At 46.3% G+C, this 15,285-nt stretch overlaps 1 protein-coding gene across 2 annotated transcripts in view; it reads right to left on the bottom strand.

Annotated features, from left to right (window-relative positions):
* Window positions 1–1,151: 1,151 nt before the first annotated feature.
* LOC135898280 (lanC-like protein 3) overlaps window positions 1,152–15,285 on the bottom strand; it is a 51,818-nt gene continuing 37,684 nt past the window's right edge. For both annotated transcript variants that reach the window (XM_065427147.2, XM_065427148.2), the window contains 2 exons: window positions 13,972–14,187; window positions 1,152–3,508 (listed from right to left, as the gene is read on the bottom strand). In XM_065427147.2, coding sequence (XP_065283219.1) covers window positions 3,147–3,508; window positions 13,972–14,187 — 578 coding nt within the window. In that variant the 3' untranslated portion in view covers window positions 1,152–3,146. The remainder of the gene's footprint in view (window positions 3,509–13,971; window positions 14,188–15,285) is intronic.

The following is a 15,285-nucleotide window of genomic DNA, read 5'->3' as shown; positions in this document are numbered from 1 at the left end:
TCTTGGTGGGTCGCTGTACTTACATGATTATACATTCTAACCTTACCATGTTGCAGAGTGTATTAATCGCAAAATTTGCTCTCGCGACATTAAATTGTAGGTGGACTTTTTTTTAAAGGAGCACTGAGAGACTTATTTTCAAAGTCGCAGAAACTATACCACGCGCCTCCTGCATGTAAAAGTAAACTTGCCCAGTTTGTCATTTTAATGAAGTAAAGGTATGACACTCGCCGAGTACGAATGTCAGGAAATGTAGGATATGTTAATCCAATACCAAACTTGGTTGCAAAACGAGGAATGGCTAACCAAAACTGGTTCATAGAAACAAGTACAATAGTAAATTATTTCAGACGCTTTGTAGCTTGCCTGTACTCTTTCTAAGGCTCAGAGGGTAAGGACCATAAGTTACCACAGGAAAAATATGAAAAAGAAGCAAGACAAGAAGTTGAAAGTGTTATGTCAGTACTCCTTTAAAACACTAGCAAATGAAACAGCAATGTACCAGCTAGCAGTGGATGTAAGGCGGCAACGAAGCGACCACACGGGCAACTGAAAAAGCAGCCAAGTAAGCACAGCCGTGATGAATGTGCTGACTCAATATGTGAGACAGCCACAGGAGCACCACGAAAGGCAGCTATCAGATAAGTGGTATCATCCAGTCTCTACAAGCACACGACACCATATCTCTAGTCTTGCTGGTAAGAAAGCCTACGTAGATAAGTAGAACAGTGTCCTATGTGCCTTCAATGCCAGCCAGCCAAAAATGGCTCGACAGAGGCCAACAGCCCAATATAGACTAACTGCTTACAGTGAAGAGGACCTGTACTTGTCCTTGTTAATTCTACTGCCGCCAAATCTCTACCTGCATCTTCTTTAGTAACAAACAGTGCAAGGGGAAGTGAAGGCGACTGTAGATTACCACGTCTCTTGACAAGTAATTAATGCCATAACACCTGGACTGCCCTACAGTAAGGCGTCATTTCCTTATACACTTTATGATTTGCAGCATACAAGAATGAACCAGCTTGTCTATTTTTTTTTAAACTGCGAGTGTGCAATAAAACCACAAGAAACAGTCAAGAAAAAGCACATACAAACACTATCTTCAAGCTTTGTTGAGAAATAATTATGAGAGAACAAAATACAGTACATAGCGACACATGGCTTTGCTTTTATTGTACAAGAGTGATAAGTTGGACTAGTCTGTTTAATGTCAGCAGAATAAACAAACAGTGTCGACAACAGGACCACAGGAAGACAAAAACGCGGGCATGGACTCTGAACTGGCGGTTGTTCCTAAAGAATAGACCACCAGTTGATAGCCAGCGTCTGTGTTGTCACCTTCGTGTAGTCTTCCTGTCTGCACTGTTTGTTCAGTATGTCGGCGCTTCTATTTTTGTTAGCAAAGGGTTGTCACCTGTTTTTGTATTTACAACCAGTTTTCGTTTTGCTTCCTGATAACGTCACCATCTATAAATAACTATACATTACATAGTCCAATGCATTAAACATTAGTTGGAACTAGTGCTTGCACATGCCACATATTCTGCAAAAGAATTGAAAACGACGTGAAAGAGGAAGGCTTAGTTCAGTGCAAACGGTGAGAGGGACGGCGTTTCAATGCGTTGTTAAAAAGCTGAAATATGGCCACTATGTTGGTAATCAGTAATAAATCGGTATACTATATCAACTGCAATCAATACGAAGCACTAACTGTGCCAACTAACATCTATTTAAAGAAACTGACCATGCGACAAGTTCTTGTTCTCCGTTGTAGAATAGAGTGGCCCATAAAACAACTGTGCTTATGCAAGATGTTCATTACTTTCAAGAACATTGCACTTGGGGCATCAAATAAGGATGTATTCGGCTAAATGCGTAACACCCTGTGTTTATGGGGATTGTTTTACTTGGAATGACAATTTCACGACTCACTCTCATATGCTTACATTTGAAGACAAACCCTGTGGCTTCATGTTGCTGAAATAAAGCCAACTATTCAAGTTATTCGAGTTGTGCTTACCAAGAACAAAGCTCAAAGAGACGAATGTTGCATCTAAAAGTGAGCCTCGACAATGTGGACATCTGCTAGATGTATTTCAAGAGCACAAGTCATGAATTGCAATTAAAAATGAGCTGGAAGTTTAACAAAGCACACTAAGTGCTACACGAAATTGCTTTTCTTTCTTTTTTTCCCCCCGTTCTCATTGTGATTGCAATAGCACATAAGGCGCAGTTTCCTATAATCTGTGCATTCTCCTAGCACGCTCGACGACCTCGCAGGACTGCATGGTTTGCTGTAACAATTCTAAAAATGTGACATGAAGGCAATGCGAAAGTACTACAGTTAAGGATAACGACCAGCAATAAAACGTTATCATGGCCATTTTGGTCAGTAGCAATACTATCTGGATAATCAACTAAGTGGCCCTACTTATTAGCATCCCATTCTCAAATGAGTAGATAGACAAAATGTGAAGACCAGCATTTGGCTCCCTTCAAAGCTAGCACAGCTATGATTAAAGTCAATTTCTACAAGCAAACAAGAAGGCAGGGCTCTGCACACACTGTTGAAGCTCGTCAGAGTGCAGTGATTACAACGAAAGTGCGTTGCATACTCCAAAACAGGCAACACTGCCGGCTTACAGCTACGTCGAGTCGATAGCGACACCACACTAATCTCAAGAAAGCATATGTTGAGAAAGTTTGTGTACGGTGTGCCTAAGATTCCTCTAACCAAGTGAAAGAGACATAACACGTGAGTCGAACTCCCATGTATCCTGTTTCTTTTTTTGTGCATTGCATTCTTTCTTCTACCGTTCAAAAGAATGCTAAGCTACACTTATGATTCTTTCCCTTACGTGTCCTGTTTGATCCTTGATGTTGCTACGGCAGACATATTTGCTGACTAACACAATTGCTCAGTTCGCTACAGTTGTCGGGCTGCCCCTTTTTCTTGCATCCCATACTTGCTTCTCAGTGCCTTCCTATCACCCTGTGCTTGTTGGCAATTTCCATTCTGACTTCCCTTACCCCATGCTGCCCTTCTGCACTTCGGCACCCACTAATCAACCAGCAGACACTGCAGACGACGGTGTAGACACACCCTAGGCATGGCCTTGCAAAATACATCGACCAAGTGCCCCTTAGAACGGGTCGATCAGCGGGAAAGTGGCGCTGCGTGGTTCCAGCAGATCGGCCAGGAAGCATGCCGTTCCGGCAAGCCCTTCGAAGAGGCTGTAGGGGCAGTCTGGCGTGCGAGCCTGCTTGAACTCGTCGGTGAACATAAACTCGGCAAACTGGCGCGCCCGGTGCAGCCAGCGCAGCTCGGTCGTGAGTCGGTAGAGCAGCAGGAAGGCATAGCCACTGCCGCCAATGCCGTGGCAGATGCCAGGGCCCTTGCGCAGGAGGCCGCGCTCCCAGATCATCTGGCCCGAACGCAGGCACGACTCCAGGTAGCGTGGGTCTTGCCACGTCAGGTATGCCTTGGCCATTAGTTGCATCACACCTGGGCACACAAGAATGGTACGGGAGGGGAGTCAGACATGCACTCATATACCAGGTGATCTTTGATGTGATTAGCATTCTTTGGGAATTTCGCCAAATTTGCAGCAAGTCTGAGTCGGTATGTCTGGCTGTCCGTATCTAACCTCCTTCAGGACAAATTGGATATTTCGGTACTCCACTGTCTAATGGGTGGAGGGAGCCTCAGGCTGCTGTGCTGAAGGAACCGAGTTCCAAACCGACCATCAGACCAACTTGGGCTACTCGGTATGCGACCCAGTAACCAAGCAAATAGCAAAGTGTCTTTATTTTGCAAGTTGCCAGGAAAGCTTGACAATGAGGTGCTGTGCACATGTTTGCATGAGACAACGCCAGTATATTTCAGCCACTGTCATGCCGTCGCTATATTCTTTGTTCAAAGAGTACTGCAGTACCAGGTACTGTTGCGATGGGATCTGCTCTTAGAAAAAAAGTTGACATTCTTGCAGTCCTGCAATTTCGCTGACAAATTATTCCCCTTGTAGATGATCCGGGGAAAATATGAATAGTACTTGAACAGGTCTGTCCTGTAGTGATAAAGCCTAACCTTACAAACATTATCTCGGTGTCGTGAAACACAATGAGGAAGGTAGACGTGCTATTTGGGATCTGATTTACTGTGGTATATTGAATGAAAAAGCTTAAGGCGCAGATTCTTGCGTCACTGCAACAGAGTCGAATCCCGGCACAACGAAGTGTAATTCAATGAAATTTTCGCCACAATGAATATTTTTTCATTCCCTGTCAATGCCCCATAGAACATAACACATAAAAATTCCATCCAAAATGAACTACTTCGCAGACACATTTTCACTTCAACGAAGTTTTTACGGAGCAGACATGAGCAAAATTATTTAAACTGCAGGTCATCAAAACCCCTAGAACTGTTTTTTCATGCCATGACAAACCATCGACCTCGACAGCATAGAAACAAACACAAAGTGGAGCTACTCGGGACATGACGCAACATTAAAACAAAACAGAAAACCACCATGCCACGTTGGTGATGGCAAAGCAACGCGCTCTTATGGAGGAGCATCTGAGCTCCGAGGAAACATTTTAGGTCATATTGGTTTGGAAAATGGTGCACATACAAATAACATACACGCATTTTATTTTTATAGTATTTCTAATTATTAATTTCGTACAAAGTTTCATGAAAATGGCTCCAGAGTACATGACCAATTACTATACGAAATAGCAGTCGCGAGGTCAAATCCTGGTAGGGTGCGACGAGGCATTCGGGCAACACACACTTGGCAACAAATGATTGCAGGCTATTTGGTCGTTGTCTCTCAAAGCTGTCGGGTCCTTAGCTGAAGCATGTCGCTGCTGACAAAGAAACGCAAGTTTTTGTCGCTAGAAGGGAAGGCTTGAATTATCGCCCAGGCTGAAGATGGAAAGAAAAAAATCAGTGATCTCGGAAGAATTTGGAATTCCGGCAAGCTCTCTTTTGACAATATTGAAGAGTAAGGATGCTACAGCCAAGGTGCTAGCTTCAAGGATGTCAGCGAGCCACAAGAAGGTGACTCAGCCGGTGCATGAGGCCTTGGACAAGTGGCGACCTGGTTCGTGGAGACGCGGGCCAAGAAAGTCGCCTTTAGCGGTGATATTGTGCGGCAAAAAGTGCTTGATTATGCCTGCATGCTAGGAATAGATGACTTTAAGGCCAGCGTAGGTTGGCTGAACAAGTTCAAGTCTTCAAGTCACGCCACAGCATCATTGGCAAATTTTTGTGCGGTGAAGCTGCTTGGGCGCACTGTGACGGCGCCACTGTGTGGATATCAGCCAGCCTCGCAGGCATCTTGAAAGACTGTGCACCATCGGATATTTATAATGCCGGTGAGACTGGGCTCTTCTACGAGATGCTGCCCATCAGGACCCTGGATTTTAAAGGGACTGGCAACTGGCTAGAATGTGTGGTGAGACGTTGATGGAAATCACCATGATTAATAGTGATAGAATCCAACACACTGCTCCAGATTTAAGCAGAAATTATCATCTTAAGTTGGCAAAGGAAGTCAGAAAGACCAGTAAGTGACAAAGCATGGCTGTGAAATCTTGATATTCCAAAATGAAGTCATGAGATTACTGTATGTAATTCGACTGTCATTAAGGACAGTCTAATTACTGCTTATAATTTCAGTTAGTATATTATTAGACACTTGCACTTTATTCTATGTGTATTATGAAGTAAAGAAAGTCCATGCTAATGAGCGGCGCTCGGGTCGTGCCACATACATGGCGGCGCACAGGCAGTTGTATGCGTGCGAGTACAGCACCAGTTTGCAGGCACCCACAGTTTTATGATCTCTCTGTGATATAAGATGCCATCGACGAGTTGTGCTGTAAATGGGTTCATTTTTTCCTTTGTGTTGGCGCCTCTGTCACACTGTACCGACGCCGAGCTCTGGCAGATTGTCGGCATCAGTACAGTGTGACAGAGGCACCGACACGAAGGAAAAAATGCTGTCGCCGACAGTCAGCAGACCGAAATCTGTGTCGGGTCGGCCTACTGTGAGTGAGCATTTACTAATCATCATTCTACAAGTGCGCTGCTTGTGGCGAAGACGGTGGTCTATCGTGCAAGACGGATGCGGCGCTTCCGCTGCCATTTTCGTCCATCGCAGCCTGACGTTCGGATGCTACTTCGTAAGGAATAAATCCCGAGCACGCATGCAAGCTTAAATCCTTTGTTCCAGCTTGCTCAGGTCTTCGACAGACGGCAATGGAAATCAGAAGTGCACGCATGGCTAGAGCAACACGAACCGCATATCACAAAAATAATTTTGTTTTAGATTCGCTTGGTTTCACTTTGCCAAGTCAAATACCAAAGCAGTTGGACAGCAAACTGCGAAAACACACAGCTATTATCGCAGAAATACTTTTTAACACTTTGGAAAATGTGAATCACAGGAACATGGACTTGATAAACAAAATAATACTTTCTCACACCTACGGCCACATTTGTCATCTGCCTCCCACTAGTGTCGGCCTATAATCGCTATCACGCTCACCTATCAAAGTTTTCTGCATGCTTCCATTGAATGACTTCGTCCTCACCGCAGATCGAAAAATTCTGATAAAAACGTTTCACAACGTGTTTTGCGTTACTGCTTCATAATTGGATGGTCTGGCTGGTAAGCTTTCCACTGCAATAAAAAACGGGGGTCCCATGAAGATTGGTTCTCAGTCCCTTTAAGGGGCTGCGCTGCCACAGAGGCAAGCACAGTAAGAAGAGAATAACCACGCTCCTATGCGCTAATATGGACGGTTTGGACAAGCGGCTGCTTTTGGTCATTGGAAAAAGTGCCAAACCACGCTGCTTCAAAAGAAATCGGAGCCTTCTCATGAAGTATGTGGCTAACACTCGGGCGTGGATGACCTGGGCTATTTTTGGAGAGTGGGTTGAAGCTTTTGACTGGAACAGGGGCAGGCAAGGTCGAAAGGTTTGCATACTTTTAGACAATCATTCCGCCCACACAGAGGACGCCGAGATGGAAATGTGTAGTTAAGGTTTTTCCCACCGAACTGCACCTCTATCATTAAACCCCTAGACCAAGGGGTCACCCACAGCGTCAAGCAGGCCTCTAACGTGAGCACCTTATTCAAAGGCTGCTTCTGAACACACAGTTGGGCCGTAAGACAAAAGTAGACCTCTTTACGGTGATCCAAATGACTGCCGCTTTGTGGTGCACAATGAGAAGCACCATATTCTGCAATTGCTTCCACCACACTACGTTCACTGCGCAGGCTGCCGAGACTTCAGACTCTGAGAACGAAGGTAGCAATGGAGACGGGTTGCCATCTGATGAAGTTGCGGCCACGTGGCCAGTCCTGCAAGAAAGTGAAGATGTGCTCCCCGATGTACATCCCCACATGAGTACATGCAAGCCGACTCGTGCGTGGTGGTGCGTGAAGAATTGACAGACATAGAAATCCTGAAGAGCGTCCAGGAAGACCGTGTTTCGTCTGATGAAGATGAAACAGCCGCACAACGTGAGCCCGGACCACCAACTACATTGAAGGCCATGGACGCATTCGATACAATCGGGCATTGCATCGGGTCCCAGGATGACGACGAGGCAATGGCTCTGCTGGCGGCTTGTGAGAGCCACGTTGTGCCATCGCTTGGCCAGAAGTGCAAACAAGATAAGCTGACCAATTTTTGGAATTAAAGCTTTCTTTTTGCGTCCGCAAGTCGCATGTCACCTGTGTATTTATTATACCACCACAAGGAAATTCTGCAACAAAATTTTTTGCGTGCCCCGCCAATTTCGTTGTAGCGGGATTCAACGGTATGTTGAACTCGGATAGTATATTGAATTATTGTCCATATAGAACAATTGTAAAATCCCCCATGCAAAAGTATAGTGATGTACTATGCATACATCATACTCCTGTTCATCGCCACATTTAATATATTGAATGCCACACCGCGCCCCTGCAAGTACGCTTCCCCTAACAGAAGCAAGATCGATTCTCACGTCAGCTGAGATACTTAATGCCAACAAATTTGAAATGGCACGGTTCTGGCAGATGCTGTAAAACAGTAATTCCCATGGTAGAAAAAGTTCGGCAGCATTTTACACTCCTGAAACATGTGAAGGCGAAAGCCTGCTGCGCACTTGGTAATGCATCAAGTTATATAATTGGAGGGGTCAGACTTCTTGGAAGACATAACGAACGGCAGTGTGAAGTACACGTGTGGTGCCTTAGGACGACCTCCTCAACGACACATGGGAGCACTTAATGCACTACCTAAATGTGCAGCAAGCTTGTCGCCAGTAAGTGTTACACATGTGTAAGACAAGCCAGACAACATTACGGTGCATCCTCTCAGCAGGGGAAAGCAACACTCGTGGTCAAACGCCTTGTTCCTGCCGCTTCGTATGTCGCACCTCGTTTTTCATTTCGTGAGCATCCTCGGCTGACTACGCAATGCGCTAGGCCCCAGGTGAGTGTCGTCTATCACCGTCTCTTTCACTTCGCAGTCGACTGTCGCCACAACCGCCACCACCGTGTGATGTCAGTGATGCAGCAGCTGTTTTTCTGTATGCGTGCACCGCTCGTTTCCTTCTCCACCCACCGTTCGGTCTGAGGAGGTCACACGGGTTCTTTTCTACCACTCGAATGGGCAGTGCATTTTTTCAAGGCCATCGCAAAACAAGACAATTGAGGTTTTTGCCTTAATATGAGCAGGATGACGACTGCGCACATGGATGGCTTGTACAAACTACGGCCTTTTGTCATTGGCAGGATCAGATCGCCACTAAAAAGCCTTCCAGTCCGATATGCATTGTGCAAGAAAGCGTGGATGACATCCGATCTTTAGTCTGAGCGGCTTCGGGCATGGGATGCTGAAGTGGGGATGCTGCGTTGCTCGGTTTGTCTTCTTGCAGACGAAGGCTTTCTGTAAATGGCGGAAAAGCAATTCGACCCGAACCTCTACTTGGACGGCTCTTTACATTAAAGTTTGAATTTAACCACACCACTGCACACCATATCCGCACTTTGCAAAAATACCCGAAACGATAAAGAAATGTGGTAAATAAATCTTGTTGTAAATGTTGTACGTTAAAATAAATGTTGAACACCCAAAACATGCTTGCGTACAGGCAAATCTGCAGCTGGCCAGTCCTCGCTTGGCTTGGTTTATTTCACTGGTTCCATTGGTATATGAAAGCGCACCTAATGAAACACAGAAAAAAGGAAAACCCCAGGCGGAATGCTGTATGATTGTACAGCGCTGTTCCACAACTGCTCTCCACCAGGTGTCCAGGAGGCACTTTGTCTTCTGGATGGTTCACTGATGACGACGATGATCAATAACACTTGTTTTGCATTGGTGCAAGGGCAAATGCTGCCTGACCAGTCAAAGTTTATGAGTTACTGCAATCTGCATTGTTGTGTAAAAACTGAATTGCTGGAAATAAGATGGTACTGCCGCCATATTGAAACAGTAACTGAATCCATACGTGTAGCATATACCGTATTTACTCGCATAATGATCGCACCTTTTTGTCAGAAAAATTGACGCAAATTCAGGGGTGCGATCATTACGCGGATTAAATTTCCCGCGAAAAAAAAAAACTTTTTTTTTTTTCGTCCCTCGTTTTCTGCGGGATTGCGGGTGCGGGACACCAAAACAAAAATGGCACCCGGCGGAGCAAGCCGAACGTGCCATATGCGATTTTTTTTTTTCGTGAGTACATGACGTGCATTGAAACAGTTTCTTCCGTATCAGTGATGAATAATATCGTTAATATCGGCAAGTTTGCGGCAATAACGTAGCCATGTCCACTTTGAGGGGACAGAAACAGATGGGCGCGCTTAGCTGCCAGTGACATAGAAATGCATGGCCGGCATGGTGCCGAAACTGCGGCATCTGTCTTCACTACTATCCTAATACTTTCCGCTAAGGGTGCGCAAATATCTTAGCTGTATTACAAGCGTCGGCGTATGAATAGGGTACACTTTTAATGTATCAGATAAACGTGGCTACTATCATTGCTGCGCGCGATTTGTTGCGTGCTCACGAGAGCAGATGAAAAGAATCGAAGTGCGCCTTTTTTGTTTTTGTTGAGATCAACCATTATTAAGCCTACCTATAATAAAGGCAAGTTTGGTTGTACCTCTTTTTGTCATTGAAGTGCGGAAGTGCGGATGGAAGTAATGAAATGAGGCATCTACTTAAGAATGTTTGGTTAGTGCAGGCCGCTTGGCTTGTCTTGAAGAGTCGTTCGCGTAGCATTCGACAGATGGTAAGCGCGATCATTATTAGCTAGACTTGGCACACGACATATCGCTGTGGCAAGTTCGGGGCACGATCATTACATGGGAAATAAAAAAAATCTAATTTTGACGACAAAATTTAAGGGTGCGATCATTACGCGAGTGCGATCATTATGTGAGTAAATACGGTAACTCTGAGGGTAACTTCAAGGCTAAGAGTATCTTGTAAGAACTTAGATGTCAACCACAGTTGAGTCGGCCGCATTTTTCAGAGATTTCGAATCCTACGTTTTCCTGGTTAGTGTGTATTTTTGTGTATTTTCTTAAAACACATGAAGAAGGTTCTACTGCAGTTGCCCCCCAAGTGTCGGTTCAAGGAGGCTTCCCAGGAAGTGACGTCAGGACATATACCAAGGTTCATTGGTGCTATTAATCGAAAGTCACTTGGCTGCAGAATTCAGTTTTATGCGTCTCGTTTGGTGATATTGCACATGCAACCAAAGTATGGAATCGTTTCAGTAGAGAATTTTCTTTTACATATTTCTATAACTGAAATTTCGAGATATCTGAAATCTAGCAAAAAAATGTTCGAGATAAGAGATGTAAAATACCGAGTTGACATTGTGGTGGAAAAATATTTTGAGTTTAATATTTCGAAATATCAGAGTTCAAGTCACATAGTGCTTTCCTGTGGTTCAGTTCGAAACTTATCAGAGTCATGAATGTGACACCATCATTAGGGAGACCACTCCACATTTCAAGCGCTCGTGGCAGAGCCGACGCATTGAAGACAGTCATGCATCTAAAAATAGGCTGATAAGTATGTTGACTGCATAATTTGCATGAAGTGGACAGTGGCTGTAAAAGAGGTAGGGTACTCTGACACTGGCCAGAAGATATCTTGTGTAGCAAGCAAGGGAGCAGTATTGTTGGTCACGATGCTAGCTAGGGAAGTGACAGCGAATAGCGATGTCTCAATCGAAGTACATAATGCAAGAATGATGGCTGTATTCTTTGGCAGTGAAGTAGGCAGCATAATTCTGGCTGTCTCACATGACGTTGATCAGATAATTGTGGAAATTTAACTAGATGGATTAAGTGAATTCAAGTTTAGGGAACATGAACATTTCATAAGCAAGCTTTTGGATGAAGGGAGGTGTCGCATGAAAGTTCTTTTTAAGATATCCAAGCGTGCATGTTGCTTTTGGAGTTATTCGATCAATGTGAGTAGCATACTATTTTGTGGGCTATCTTCAATGTCCAGAAAAATGAAACACACGAAAGACAAAGTAACAGAAGCAACTTCATTCAGTGTTTCTGAAATTGTTCTAGAACTTTTCCAATCAAAGTTATAAGTTAACAAAATATTTAAAAGTTCCCATAACTGAACCTAGCTACTCACCTAAGTGCACTTGAAAAATAGTTTAAGCTGTCCAGCAAAGATAGATAGATAAACTTTATTAAAAAAATAATCAGAAAAACCGCTAATGGTCGGGGCCCTTAGTCCAGGGCTCCGCTGGCTCTTGCCATCTTATCAGCTCTCTTAATCAGCTTGAGCTGGTCATCAAGGGCCGAGCTGGACAGCAGTGCCTCCCATTGCTCCCTCGTTGTGTTCGTGTCTGGGTGTTCTATGTTGTGTTGTGTGCACTCCCACGTAATGTGGTATAAGGTTGGTGTGGCCCCACACCATGGGCATTCGTCCCTGTAGGCTGTGGGGTGTATCCGATGTAATATGTGTAGGTTCGTGTAAGTGCCTGTCTGGAGCCTACGCCAGGCAGCGGCTTCTTCTGTCGTTAGGTTTCGATGGGGTGGTGGATATCGCAAGCGACGCCCTCTGTAGTAGTTCACGATGGATGAATACTCGAGGTCGACAGGATCCAGGTCTTCTGCAGCCGGCGTGATGAGTGCTCGGTTATGTACGAATCCTCGAGCTGCTCTGTCGGCTTGCAGGTTGCCCGTGATGCCAGTGTGGCCCGGTATCCAGATGATGGTTTGGATGGTGAAGTCCTCAGAGTCCTCCTTGAGTGTTCCGGCTAGGACTTGGGCAGCAGGTCTTCCAATTCTACCCTGTAGGAAATTGCGACAGGCCTGCTGGGAATCCGTGAGGATCGTCAATGGTTGGTTTGCGTGTAGGCCCTCGCGGATGGCTAACACGATGGCCAGCTCTTCGGCTTCCGTAATTGTGCAGGGGCGGGTCGATGCCGCGGAGGTAACGTGGCCTCGGTGGTCGCATGCCACTGCAACTGCGCCCTTGTTATTCGTCCCATACATGGCGGCGTCCGTAAAACGGGCCGTTGTACTGAACCTGAACGCTTTCTCCATGTACTGGGCCCTTGCTCTCCTCCTGCCGGAGTGTAGGTTAGGGTCCATGTTGCGTGGTATCGGGGCAACGTGAAACCTGTCCTGGACGTGACGAGGTATCAAGCAGGTTTCTTGGGTTCGTGTTGTTATTGCTGGGAACCCCAAGGTTTGTAGGACCTGCCGGCCCGTGCGAGTCCGCGCAAGTCTCTGTTGTTGTGAGACGTAATGGGCTTCTGTCAGTTCGCTGAGGGTGTTGTGCAACCCTAGCGCCAATAATTTTTCAGTCGATGTACTCATCGGCAGGCGGAGAGCGGTCTTCAAAGCCATCCTCAAAAGTGTGTCGGCCTGCTTTGTCTCGGACTGTGTGAGGTGGTAGTAAGGCAGGCTGTATGTGATTCTGTTCACCACCAGGCTACTGACCAGTCGGAGGGTGTCCCTTTCCTTCATGCCTCTGTTCTTGGATGTTACGCGGGAGATCATGCGTGATACCGCCTTGACACTGGTTTTAAGGAGTGTAAGGGTGTGTGTGGCCCGCTGGTTGGACTGCAGCCACATGCCCAGCACCCTCAGCAATGGCAAAGATGGCAAGGCAGCTGTGTACATAGAGATTTGGAACACACCCATTGAGTGTCTGAAGCCATTTATGCATGGGTGCATGCTGATGGCATCATTTCTTGCTAATGTGGGGGTTCCACTCTGCGTGCGGCTAGGGCTGAAGGCGAGCTCCGGATCTAGCCCCACGCAGTCGCTCCGTGGTACTCCCAACCTGTAGCGTGGGAATCGTGGCTACGCCGGGTTCGGACGAATAAGGCAACCAGCGGTGTCAACGGTAACAATGTTTATTGCTATTTGCAATATCAAACACTCGCAGAGGGACGTCCTCTCAGTAAAAGTAGTAAAAGGCTTGCCTCGTTGTCTGGGTGGGTCAGACAAACGAGGTCACTCACAGGATGCGGCAGGTGCTGTCCAGGCGGTCCAAGGCGTCGGCGTCCCAAGAGAGCGAGTCTCTCCCGGTAGCACGCTTTTATGCCTTTTTACCTTTTTGTGAGGGGAAGTCCTCCTCGCCCGCCGGATACGTCTCCCTTTCCCGTGAGCCGCGTAGTGGAGGAGGGGTACGCGCGTCATCAGAGCGACGGAGAAGGGGAGGGCGCGTAGTGCCTCTCTCCCGTCTACGCCGGCGCGACCCGTCGGCCACTTGCGAACGGGACGACGCGGGTACGCGGGAGGAAATGGAGGCGCGTGCTCCCCACACACTCTATCTTGCCTTCATGTTCCCTTCCCTAAATGGCAGGTGATCCGACTCTGTTCTGGTTCGCAAAAATGTCCACATTTAGTTTACACACTTTACCTTTTGAAATTAAATTTTCTCTCTCAAAAATCGCAACAGCTCACCTGGGGCACCGTGGCACCAGTGTATGAGCTCGTCCTGGGAACGACGTGGCTTAGTGACGTCCTCTAAGTCGCACGGAAAGTTGCCTCGCGGTGTCTGCACGTGCAGCAGGAAGTCGACCGAGGCTCGGATGTCGCGCTCCACCGTCTGGTCACCCGCAACAAACCATGGGAAGTGGAGCAGCGTCATCAGTATCGATGACAGGCCATGCGCTGCACCTGTAGAAACAAGCGAGTAAGCATTTCCAGCATTCGTAAACTGTGGAAGCACAAAGAAAAAAAAATCTGACTAGTTTCACACAACTTTCAGCAGCTGTACATCATACACAACAAACAGCTGAGTATGTATTAGCAGCTACGAGCTCATTACTGGTTCATGACTGCCTTGTGCACCACGATGCGGCATGCTCAAGCCTGCATTGCTCTCGAATGAGAGTCATGTAAAAGCCCCAAGGTAAGGCGTGAGGTGATTACAAGTGCTTTTAAAGGCGCCCTGAAGCACTTTTTATTGAAGTCGAGAGAAGCATATGACTTTAGGATAAGCAATTTCAGAAATACTTTGCAGCAATAAGTACTTCAATACATTCAGCAGAAGCGGAGTTATTGGCAATCAAACGTCGTCTTCGATCCCCTTCGCAGTCGACCGAGGCTCGAATGTCGCGCTCCACCGTCTGGTCACCCGCAACAAACCATGGAAAGTGGAGCAGCGTAATCAGTATCGATGACACATTCTCCAGCTCCTTCTTCAGTGCCTTGCACCGTGAAGGCTATAACAGAGCAGGGAGTGCCAACAACGATCCGCCTTCGAGTGTCACCGTGACGGGCAGCTAAAATTTGGTTTTGGATGTTCACATAGGTGCCGCTACTTTCGATTTTGGTGCCTTCTACAAAGTACATGTATGCATGGCAGCAAAGCTGCCACAGAAGCCCATATGTCATGCGAGGGTGGCTTGAGGATGATTATTATCAATTGGCATCCCCTCTGGAATGGGGTGGGGACAAATCTTCGCCTACTTGCTTGAGTTACTCAGGTATGCTATCAATGCTTTTCCTTCTCACATTCTTATACATGTCTCTTTAATCTTCTCTATCTACCTTGTAGCGCTGCCTATGCCTGTAATGGATCCGGTTGCATCAGTCTCTTCCCTCGTTTTTTTTTCCACCAATACTCAAAACGTCTCCTGCTTATCTCGACTGCTGACCAGTTAACACTTCCGTCCACTTTTAAACACTTCCGGAAGTTGTACGTTACATACTTTTATCACTGGGGGAATTTCTTCGCATTTCATTAGGATGTGCTGGGTAATCTCCGGGTAT

The sequence above is a fragment of the Dermacentor albipictus genome, chromosome 5 (assembly GCF_038994185.2).
Source record: "Dermacentor albipictus isolate Rhodes 1998 colony chromosome 5, USDA_Dalb.pri_finalv2, whole genome shotgun sequence".
In the NCBI taxonomy this organism is placed as follows: domain Eukaryota; kingdom Metazoa; phylum Arthropoda; class Arachnida; order Ixodida; family Ixodidae; genus Dermacentor; species Dermacentor albipictus.
The sequence above is the reverse complement of the archived record's forward strand: the minus strand, read 5'-3'. Positions and strand labels throughout refer to the sequence as shown.